The sequence below is a fragment of the Psittacula echo genome (genome assembly GCF_963264785.1).
Source record: "Psittacula echo genome assembly, chromosome: 2".
NCBI lineage: Eukaryota > Metazoa > Chordata > Aves > Psittaciformes > Psittacidae > Psittacula > Psittacula echo.
The window spans coordinates 57,951,406-57,962,443 of record NC_137737.1 but is presented as its reverse complement, the minus strand read 5'-3'; the positions used below and the strand labels follow the sequence as shown (position 1 = coordinate 57,962,443).

Genomic DNA, 11,038 nt, shown 5'->3' with positions numbered 1-11,038 from the left:
TTTCTGGGTTTGCTAATGAAAGATATTTGAGCAGTGGAACTCTGTGTTGTGGACAGCATCCTCTACTCCCATTTTCAGTTCAGGCACTTGAGCACATGGCATTCAGACAAGAGACTATCACAAGCTAACCACCTTTTCATGCCTAGGTGGCTTCCATGCTGCCTTGCATTCACTTTTACAGTCACCTAAACTCTTCCTACAGCATAGCAATGTCTTGAAACAGGCAGCAAAGCTGGGAATGGTGAATCTAGTAGGTGCTGTGGCTTGTTGCATTATTCATCTTTGTTTATCCAGTACCACCAGGTATCTCTGCCTCTGTTTACAGTGGTGCAGCATGTTCCCACACTGGCCACAGCTCATTCCCAGATGCTGTGCTCTCATGGTCAGCTCTATGTCATGATCCATTACAGGTTCCAGGGAGATGGGCTACAGCAGCAAAGGGTGCCTCTTTGAGATAAAATGACTTAATCTGTCACAGATGTGCCAGTGTCACAGGCGTATCACTGACTGCAGCACAGATGTTAACTTACAGCTATGTTATTTCTTTTTCCCCTCTTCTTGCAGGTTATAACTGAGTAGTCCTTATGACCAACATGAGCTGGAGCTTTCTAACCCGCCTGCTAGAAGAGATTCACAATCACTCCACCTTTGTGGGGAAGGTCTGGCTTACCGTGCTCATCGTCTTCCGCATTGTCTTGACAGCAGTGGGAGGGGAGTCCATCTACTCTGATGAGCAGAGCAAGTTCACCTGTAACACCAAGCAACCTGGCTGCGACAATGTCTGTTATGATGCCTTCGCGCCGCTGTCACATGTCAGGTTCTGGGTCTTCCAGATCATCATGATATCCACTCCTTCAGTCATGTACCTGGGCTATGCCATCCACAGGATCGCCCGGTCGGCGGAGGAGGAGAAGAAGTTCAAGGGATTCAAGAAGAAGAAGCAGTTTGCTTTGAACTGGCAGGCAGTGCGCAACATGGAGGACGCAATGGAGGCTGATGAAGATGAGCCCATGATCTCTGATGACACAGCAGAACGCGAGAAAGCCAAAGCCAAGCCCAAGAGCAAAGAGCAGCAAAAGCATGATGGGAGGAGGCGTATCCAAGAAGAAGGACTGATGAAAATCTATGTCTTTCAGCTACTTACCAGAGCTTCATTTGAAGTTTGCTTTTTAATAGGGCAGTATTTACTCTATGGCTTTGAGGTAGAAGCCTATTATGTCTGCAACAGAGTCCCTTGCCCTCACACTGTGGACTGCTTTGTTTCTCGGCCAACAGAGAAGACCATCTTTCTCCTGGTGATGTATGTGGTGAGCTGCCTGTGCTTATTGCTGAACATGTGTGAGATGTTTCACCTGGGGTTTGGGACCATCCGCGATGCCATTCGCAACCGGAAAATCAACAGCTTCAGGCAACCCCCATACAATTATGCCTACCCAAAGAACATCTCCTGCCCTCCTGAGTACAATCTGGTAGTGAAATCGGAGAAGTCGACCAAGATCCCCAACAGCCTGATGGCTCACGAGCAGAACTTGGCTAACGTTGCTCAGGAGCAGCAGTGCACCAGCCCGGATGAGAACCTTCCGGCAGACTTGTCTACCCTTCACAAACACTTACGAGTGGCCCAGGAGCAGTTAGACATAGCATTTCAGAGCTACAGCAGCACCCAGGGCAACACACAACCTTCTCGAACCAGCAGTCCTGCCTCGGGTGGCACAGTGGTAGAGCAGAACAGGGCCAACATCGCCCAAGAGAAACAAGGTGCTAAACCCAAGGCCAGCTTGGAGAAAGGAAGCTCAAGCAGTAAAGATGGAAAGACATCTGTATGGATATAGCTTTGTCTAAAAGGAGAGAGGGCAGTGTAAGTGGGAGCTTTATTTTGGTTTGTTTCTGTTTTTTGGTTACTGCATTCATTTCACAGGGCACAGGCACAATTTTTATATGAGAGTCAAGAAAGAAAAGGAGTTTCACATCAATTTAGTACTGTCTTCCAGTGTGTTAACAAAAGACATTTCTTCCATTTCCAACACGTTCTCCAGCTGGCAACCTCCAGTGAGAAACAGCAAACCCCCGACATCTCCTACCCCTTTGGTCACCACCAGAGCCCCTAACAGAGACTGGACAGCATGTTATAGTGAGAAGAGGAGCTGCTGGTGGCTCAGAGGAGAAGTCAGGCCAGCAGCAAGCAGCTCTTCTCCCGCATGGAAACGCTAGAGTGCTGTAGGTCAGGCAGTGTTTAATTACTAAATATCCTTAATCAAAATTAATTCCTGATCCATTGATAAGCAAAAAAAAAAAAACAAACAACTGACATATTGCATGAACCTTCATGACACGCTTACAGCTGATGTCCCACCTGAACTGTTAGATGCTCTAGCAGGCATCGCTGGAAATGAAGGCATGGCTGGATACTGCAAGCCACAAGCTTGCACCCACATCAAGTTATGGGGCAGAAACACAGTAATTGCCTTACACAGGGAGACCTAAAAATATAGCACAGCCTGAAAGTTTTTGTCTTTTATTCCTCTGCATCAAAGCAAAAAGCAAATGACCAAACACTACACAGCAGGAGCAAGCAGTGACATAGCATCATACCGATGCCTGTGCAGCTCTTGCTACAGATGTGACAGGAATCGTTGCAGTTAAACTGTTTTTAACAAACTGCTGCTTCACATCACCAGAAAGTGCCTTTATGCAATCAGGAAAACAAAACCATAAAGGGTTTAGACTTCTTTATTTGCTGAATTTTACTAGAGACTGGAAGATCAGTGTTGGCAAATTTGTTTTCCTGTTTAATCAAACCCTTATAAATAGTGGCAGATGGCAGGTCTATGCATGGTGTGTGTATACATGTCCGTATATATACAGCCACATATGAACGTGTGTGTGAATATAGACATAGATATATATATATATAAATGTAATATCAACCCTCTGGTAATTTTACAGTCTTCCACCTCCCCTGGGAAATCCAGCTGGTCCAGGACTATGGCTGATCGCATCCTGGAGCAGCCTTTGGGCTTCTACCTTCCAACCTCACATGGGGAACTGGCAGGTTTCACACACTTGGTTGGGGGTCCTTAGCAATGTGATCTGGCTTCAGTGGGGGCAGGACCAGGACAGTAGCAAGAAGTTTTCTCCCTAGTCCATGAGGAGACTTTTTCGGCTTGGCTTGAGTTTAGGGTGGTTGTCATGCATCTACAGAGTCTGGGGGCATGTTAAAATCAAGCTGCTGAGCAACAAGGCTCCTGCTGGTGCCAAAGATGTGCTTTTTCAAGGTGGTTTCATCCCATGTGTCTTGTACAGCTGCTGGGCTATGGCTTTGTTCCCTTCCAGTAACACAAAATAGAAAGAAAACATCATCACTGTGAGCACAAGGAGCATGCCCTTGTGCTTACTCCTGCCAAATAGTAGAGGCTGAAACCAGTAACTGCCCGATTCTGTCATGTATCAGAGCTGGTCTGACCCCTGAGTTGTTCCCAAGATGCCTGTGGCTTGGCAGATGCTCTCACAGCGTCCCAGGATTCCAGTGATTGATTCACCGCCATGGGGAACCCAAACAGGCAAAGCCTCCAAGATCTAACCTAATGCAAAAAAGTAAACCTACAGCCCAGCTGTTCCCTCAGGGCTGTGCCAGCCACACAAAGGCTCATGCAGTTCCCCATGCCAGTATTTCTGATCCATTGGATCTTCATGACTTCTCACTAGGCATCTTTCTCATGTCCTTAAGATCAGTCCCTGAAAGTCCTGAGGATGCCTGTTTTGAAGGTGGCCAGACCCTTTGGCCATTCTGGGGAGTAGGCAGAGAACTTGGGAATGGCCTTTAGCTCCTGGGAACCGCAGCTGAGCTGTGCCATGCCATTAGAGTACATTTTTAGATTGGACATAAGGAAGAAGTACTTTACTGTAAGGGTGGTGAGCCACTGGAATGGGTTGCCCAGGGAGGCTGTGAATGCTCCATCCTTGGCGGTGTTCAAGGCCAGGCTGGATGAGGCCTTGGGTGACATGGTTTAGTGTGAGGTGTCCCTGCCCATGGCAGGGGGGTTGGAACTAGATGATCTTAAGGTCCTTTCCAACCCTAACTATTCTGTGATTCTATGATTCTATACAGTGCCAGCAGCAAAAAAGTAGGTTTGAAAAGAAAGCAAAGAAACATCCTATGAGGTATCCAGATGAAAATATTCAGTATGGCTTTGCGTAACAGTCTGGAGAACAGATTCAGGCTTGTTCCTGGTCCTGCTGAAGGCATTGATAAAATGCCTGGAGTATTGCCTGCTCCAGCTGCTAGAGATCTTCTCCTTGAAAATGGATAACTGCATCCATGAGGAGGACCAGTGCATTCCCCCAGCATCAATGGTCAGTAGTAACACACACACTGCGTGCAAGGATGGCCCATCTGCCATGAAATTTGCACAAAAGGCTCAGAAAGCCCACACCACGGTGGTGGGAGACAAACATATCCAACTATGCTGTTTGTCCTTGTTCTTTGTGTGGGAATGTGTGCTCCTCCTGGGCTGGGGCTGTGCTGCGCAATGCAGGAGAGGCTGTTTGCTGATGGTGCTGCTGTCATAAAGACAAATATATGCAGGTCCACAGACCAGGGCTGCTGGGGAGAAGAGGTGCTGCTGGGTATAAATAATTATAGCTGTCCAGGGCATAAAGCTTGTCCTCCACATCAATGCAACTTCTCTTTTACTGCCAGCCCTGTCCCATGGGAAACAGCATGTATTTAAAGTCATGATCCCAAGGGAAAGATGGAAACTCTGAGGAGAGCGATGGTTGGATGCTGCCCAGGTTTTTCAGATTCCTTCCTGATAAGCAGCAGTATCACAGCCCCAGATAAACTTGTCCTTCCCATGCAATGTTGTAAGGCCCAATCCTGTGCAGGAGTCTGGATTTTGGATTGCTCCTGCCCATAACAGTGAAACTTCCTTCAGCCCCAGCCATGGCATGAGCATTTCCCAATGGCTCACATCAGCCCCTGAGCTCCTGCTGACCTGTGGATTCACCAAGTCACCAAACGGATAGGGATGTGCCTCCCTTGCTCTTGCTTCCAGAAGCCATCCTGGCCAACGCCTCACCATGGGGAAAGCAGGGGCAGATTTTAAGCCAAAAACCCCATAACCTGGTCACAGAGACTTGACGGATTCATTAAACCTATTTTATACAGCAGGGCTATATCCCCTGCTCCAGTGATACAGCTGGCCAGTGCTCAAGGGAAGATCCCAGGGCTCCATGACTGCAGGATCAGAAACACTCAGAGCAACAGGGCTAGAAAGGACTACAGCTCTTCTTGCCAACTTGGCACCATCAAATGTCTCCTTAATGGCTAACATGATGCCCCCTTGCTGCAACCCATTGTGTCTCCTCTCCTCAGCAGACATGGAGAATGTCTCATGCCTTTAATGTCTGCAGAAGCTTTTGGGTGTTTGAAGGCTGTTTTTATCTTCCTCAAGTCTGCTGTCAGCTAAACAACTCCAGTGTCATCAACCTTTCTTCAAGGGCTGCTTTCCTAGCATGGTCTTCCTTGGTGTCTCTGAACCACCAGCAGCCAGGTCACATCTTCCCACTTTGCTCCTCTTCATATTCACATCTGCCACCCTGGTCCTCCCCAAAACTCCATCTTCTGCAGACATGGGGATTGCTCCCCTCTTCAGATGTGGGCTTGTACACTCAGGATCTTCCTGCCATCCTTCAAACTGCCTTTTTATTTTCACACCGCAGTAAGGAGGTTTTGAGTGGTCTGTTGGTCTGCAGCAGATATGCAACCTCCTCCTGGCTGGTGTCACCATACATTTAATACACACACACAGTTTTCCATAGTGAGAGTCAATAATTGCAATATTGACGAGTACTAGAGCCAGGGCAGAATCTTGGTCCATCAATACAACCTACTCATTGGGCAGGGAGATAGATTGGGTAACTGCTCTCTCAGCCATCCTTCCAGCCAGCTCTGCTCATCTATCAGGCTTGAAATGCTTCTTTGCATAAAATGCTTTCCGAATGAGAGCTGATCTTGCTTCCCCATGTTTTCCAAGTGTTTTGACAGGGACAGAAGCACAAAAGCACATTCCTGGCAGGATTGCTGTGGTGTTGTGGGCTGCCTGGGAGAGAAACAGTTTCCTGCAAGGTCCCAGCCAGCCTGGAGGACACCACTGACTTCTCTGGCCCCAGTTCTGCCAGATCACATCTGAGCCATACACAGGAGCCAGCACGAGTCAGAGAGCCCCAGAAATATAAAGGATTATTATTATTATGTATACTGAGTTGCTCACTTTCCCCCTTCCTCCTTCACTCCTTGGTCTCTAACGCCTGTCAGATATTGCATCTTTCCACTGAGTCACTGCCACAAAGGTGACAGACATGAATTAATGTCTCTGCAGAAGTGACTACTTTCAAGGAAAGAGCAAAGACCCCTTATTTTATTGTGTCAGTTTGGGAAGGAAAAAGATAAGCAAAATATGCATAACCACAAGCAAGATTCCCATCACAACCGTTACAAACTAAACTGGCAGCTCTAGGAATTTCAATCAGATGACAGGAGGCAGAAGAAACGCCAGTAGTATAATTAATGCTTTGCTTTTTTTTCTTCACAGGATAGTAGTTTTGTTCACATACAAGAGGGGTTTAGCTTTGTAGCTGAACTAATCATAAATGTTGACTCTCTTGTTAAACTTGGTCAGATTAAGTGCCCACGCTTATATTTCTATTCTTACCATTGAGGGCCAGGAATGTCCCATGTAAAAGCCAGATTACCTTGATGCTTGCATTGCATTCCACTGGGAAATACTTGAACTTAACTCAAGGCCATAACCAGTCTGTGCTGTTACAAAGTTTCTGGGATTGTTTTTGTTGTTCATTTTTTAATGTACTAACTGTATTTGTAGTAGGAATTTTTTGAGTATGAGGTTGAATCTGTAAGTATTTTTCAGTGTAAATGTTGCATCTGGACTGTAATTAGAATATTAAACAGTGCTCAAAAGAGAAAGATACATCAGTCCAACTCTTTAACTGGCTATTCCACATCCATTACTAATAAAACAGAATAAAACTTACATTTTGTTACAGTATGTAAAGAGTGTGATGTTTTTGTGAGAAGAGCACTGAGTTGATGACAAGAAATTCTTCTCAATCTATTATTTGCCTGTTTTCACCATGTAGGAGCTTTATTTTCCCAGATATGGCTATAAATCACTGCAAAATATTTTTGCCTTAAGGAATAGTTGACCTTGTAGTTGTTTGGGATGTGTTGTCTCTCTGATGAATCACTGCCTACAATTCCTTCAGGCATGGAGCTGAAACTCCTTAGGAAAGCCTGTACATTCAAAAGCAAGAAAACTTTGCAGAACCTGGGAGAAACTGATTTGAGCTGAGCAAACAATGGGAAAGCACTGGTGAGAAAGCATGCAGTTCTGAACAACCTCAGTCTTCGCTCTTCCCATTAAATCACAGGCACGTTCACCCACAACCCTAACCAAACAGTCTTCAGAAAACAAATTATGGACAGAAACATGCAGGTTTTTTCTGTTTCTCTGGCAGTTCATAGTATCATAGACTTACAGAATCCTAGAATGGTATGGGATGAAGGAGACCTTAAAGCTCATCTGGTTCCAACCCCCTGTCACAGACAGGGCCACTTTCCACTAGACCAAGTTGCTCTAAGCCCTGTCCAACCTGGCCTTGAACACTGCAAGGATGGGATGGCCACAACTTCTCAGGGCAACCTGTGCCACAGCCTCACCACTCTCATAGTAAAGATAAAGTTCTATCTTTGCAACTTCTTTGGCATGAGCAGGACTAGCTCCCACCAAGAGACAGATAATAGGATCCTCTAACATGTCCACAAGAAAGGTCAATAGTCAGAAGCACTTCAGCCTCATAAGTCACATCCTTGGCAGTGCTACATGAAACATGCAAAAGAAGGGAAAACACTGCCAAAAAACAAGATGTCCTTCAAACCAGCAAAGTCTGAGCAATAACATGAACTTATCCTTGCTGTTGGCTGCTGGGTTGGTACCAGACTTACTCGGACATAGAAACACCCTTGTGTGGCTAACCTTAGCTTGATGTGGGTGCTAGCCACAGTCATGCAGGAAAAAAACCCTGTAGCAAGTCTTCCTCACTAGCAGCCTTCATTCCTTGAAGCCAAGCTCACTCCAGGTCTCTGAGCCCCACCCCATGGGCATTCCCATCCTGCCCTGATGGCTTAGGTGACTAGTATTGGTGGGAAATGAGAGAGTGAGTGAGTGAGTGAGAGTGAGTGAGAAAGTGAGTGAGTGAGTAGCAGACTAATCTCTTGTCCCCAGGTCACCTCCAAATTGTTGCTGATGGAGAGTGTGGTGAGGACAGTGTCCACAGAGGGAGAACAGGGTGATGGGGCCCCTTGAGCCTAATGCTCAGTAGGAAGGAGGAATGGCAAAAGCAGCCTGTATTTTGGGAACAGAGCAGTTGCAAAACCTCTCATTTCTTTAGACAGCCAGGCTAAAAATACCACTGACTTTCCAGCGTCCCATTCTCTCTGGAACTTCAAGATTCATCTATTTCATTAGCTGCTCCATGCTGCAGGCAGTATTCCTGTCAACAGCATCTCACTAGCCGCTAATAACTCCCCCTAGGGAAATGCTAGTGACAGCTTTACCTTCATTTTCAGCCCCAATAGCACAGAACAGCCTCCTTGGTGTACAGACTCACTCCTTGCAAACTCAGCTGCCACTTTGCTTGACTTCTGTGTGCAGCCCATTGTCCTTGCAATTGCCCCCCTATCTTCACTGGTCTTTGCATGCCCAGGCCAGCCACAATCCATGTTTTCCTCTCTAAGATGGTGGGATATTGTCCCCATGCCAGAAGTGCTGCTATGGCTTACCACAGTCCCACATCCTGGCTGCTGGCTGCCTGCAACTGACCTCCCAAAGTGTAGCTTTGGGAGTACTTAATGCACAGGGTTAGGGTTGAATAACTGCTGCTTATGTGGGTTTGTGGATGCGAGTTTGTGCTTAGCACCCCGTGAAAAAGCTGGAGCAAATTCTAACAGCACTAACCCTCAGGGCTGGCTGCAGAGAGACAGCAGTTATCCCCGCTTTATGCTAGTGCAGATGAGTTTTGGACGAACAAATGCCAAGGATGAGCCCTTGCAGGTGGGAGTTTTGGGGTGTCCTGCTGACACAATCGCCAGCAACCCCCAGACACAGCAGGGTTTCAGGTGGTGGGGGAGCAGAGTGGAAAGCTGATGGAGCAAGAGGCTGATGGCAGCTTGTGCAACTTCCAGGTGACCGGTGAGGAACAGGGAGAGAATCTCTGTCTTTTTCACCATTTTTTAGCTGTGAGAAGGGTTTCTGAGTTGACCTGAAACACCTGCCTGGATGAGAGATGCTCCACCAAGGGGGGATTTTGGAGGAGGTTCCCTCTGGGATAGGGCTTAGCCAGGGATGTTGCATCTTGTCACACTGCCACCCTGTGCCATCAGCTCTCCGACAAACTCCACTAGAAATGAGAAAGCTGGTGGGGATGATTCATCAGGCTATTGAATAAGGGAGAGCTGTACACTTCATGGTCTCACCATGATATGGAGAGCCTTAGGTATGGAGGAGAGACTGATCTCCACTGCCGTTAGGTGCCTCCAGGAGCTGGTCCCCCCACAACCACTTAGAGTCCATGGCAAGAATGGGCACTTCCTCCATGTAGCTGATGAGATTCAGCTTACACAGAGGCTCTGGGGTGAAACAAAGACTCCTGAAAGTGTCTGTTTATCTCCATCACCTACAAAGGAGACCAGCCCACTCGGGTGTGGATGTCCACATCTGAATAGATGAATCCTATATAGGAGGCATTTTTCCTGGTATAAAATCAGATATTTTATACCAAAGACTCTGGCAGTATTAAACTGAGTATCACAGAGAATTTGCTTTACAAAATTCTGCCTGCCCCAGTCAATCCAGCTCAGCATCTAGGACATTTGATGCTCCTCAACTGCCTTCAAAGCATAAGATGTGGCGAAAAGAACTGAGAGGACAGACTCGTTTTATTAGGCTTTCCTTTTGATCAGTTGCTAAGCTGAGACTGTGATTTCAGAGGGCTGGAAGAAGAGGATCCGTGACCATGTCTGGGAGCATTAAACACAACAGACAACTCCGTGTAACACCATGCTTGCTGTTTAAAGCACAGCAGGTCAGATGCAATCTCTGCTCCAAACATGGATAGCAGCAAGAGATATGACGTTACTCATTCCCACAGTATTACTCCAGTGGAAGAGTATCACTCAAGGGCAGTATTGTTCTCATGAGCAAAGGCAGAACGATTTGATCCCACCGGAGATGCGTCCTACTGTGCTAGTGGGGTTTAAAGTCCCTGTAACTGCATCCAAAGAGCGTTGAGCCATGGATGTGGAAGACAGGGAAGAATCACTCAGCGTCTGCCAAATTAATCTGATGGAAAGCTCTACGAATCATGTTGCCCCTTTGACCAGGTTTCAGGTTCTCTGCTTTTAGTTATGACAGACACACACAGAGTGAGGGTTGGCACAACGCCCCCTAGACTTTCAGCGTTGCAGGTTTTGACAATGCCTGAACCAATTCAATACACTAAACTGGTGGGGTTGCAGTTTCTGACCAGTGAAGCATTTAAACACTACTTTACTGGCACTGTAACTCTGTCCTAAAAGAAACCCAGAGATAAGTGTGTAAAAGCTGTAGGAAGTAGAAAACCATTTAAAGGCTCAGACAAGCTTCCTGTTTCTTTCCCATTTGCACTTTACTTTCCATTGTCATTCTCTCAAAATATGCTGTGTGGGGTCTGATACAACATGTATGATGGTTAGAAGTCAGCATGGGCATGCATTGAGATGACAAAGGGCTGCTTGTGGGATGGCCACTGCCTGTCCTCATCTCTTGGTGGGATGTGGCACCAAGTAAGGAAGAGCCAAAGCTGGATCCAGCTGGGGGACCATCGTGCCTCAGCCCAGCTGTGCTTCCAAAGTCCTGACTTTCCTCCTTTTCCTGGAATTCTGAAAAGCAAAACACACGCAGCTCCTGCTCTTGGCACATTC

At 46.8% G+C, this 11,038-nt stretch overlaps 1 protein-coding gene across 1 annotated transcript; it reads left to right on the top strand.

The window, feature by feature from the left end:
• Positions 1-584: 584 nt before the first annotated feature.
• On the top strand, positions 585-1,832 carry GJC2 (gap junction protein gamma 2; the record flags this gene model as incomplete). The annotated part of the gene is made up of 1 exon (XM_080611204.1): positions 585-1,832. One exon carries the CDS (start codon positions 585-587, stop codon positions 1,830-1,832), a length of 1,248 nt encoding a protein of 415 aa, XP_080467330.1.
• Positions 1,833-11,038: the final 9,206 nt, after the last annotated feature.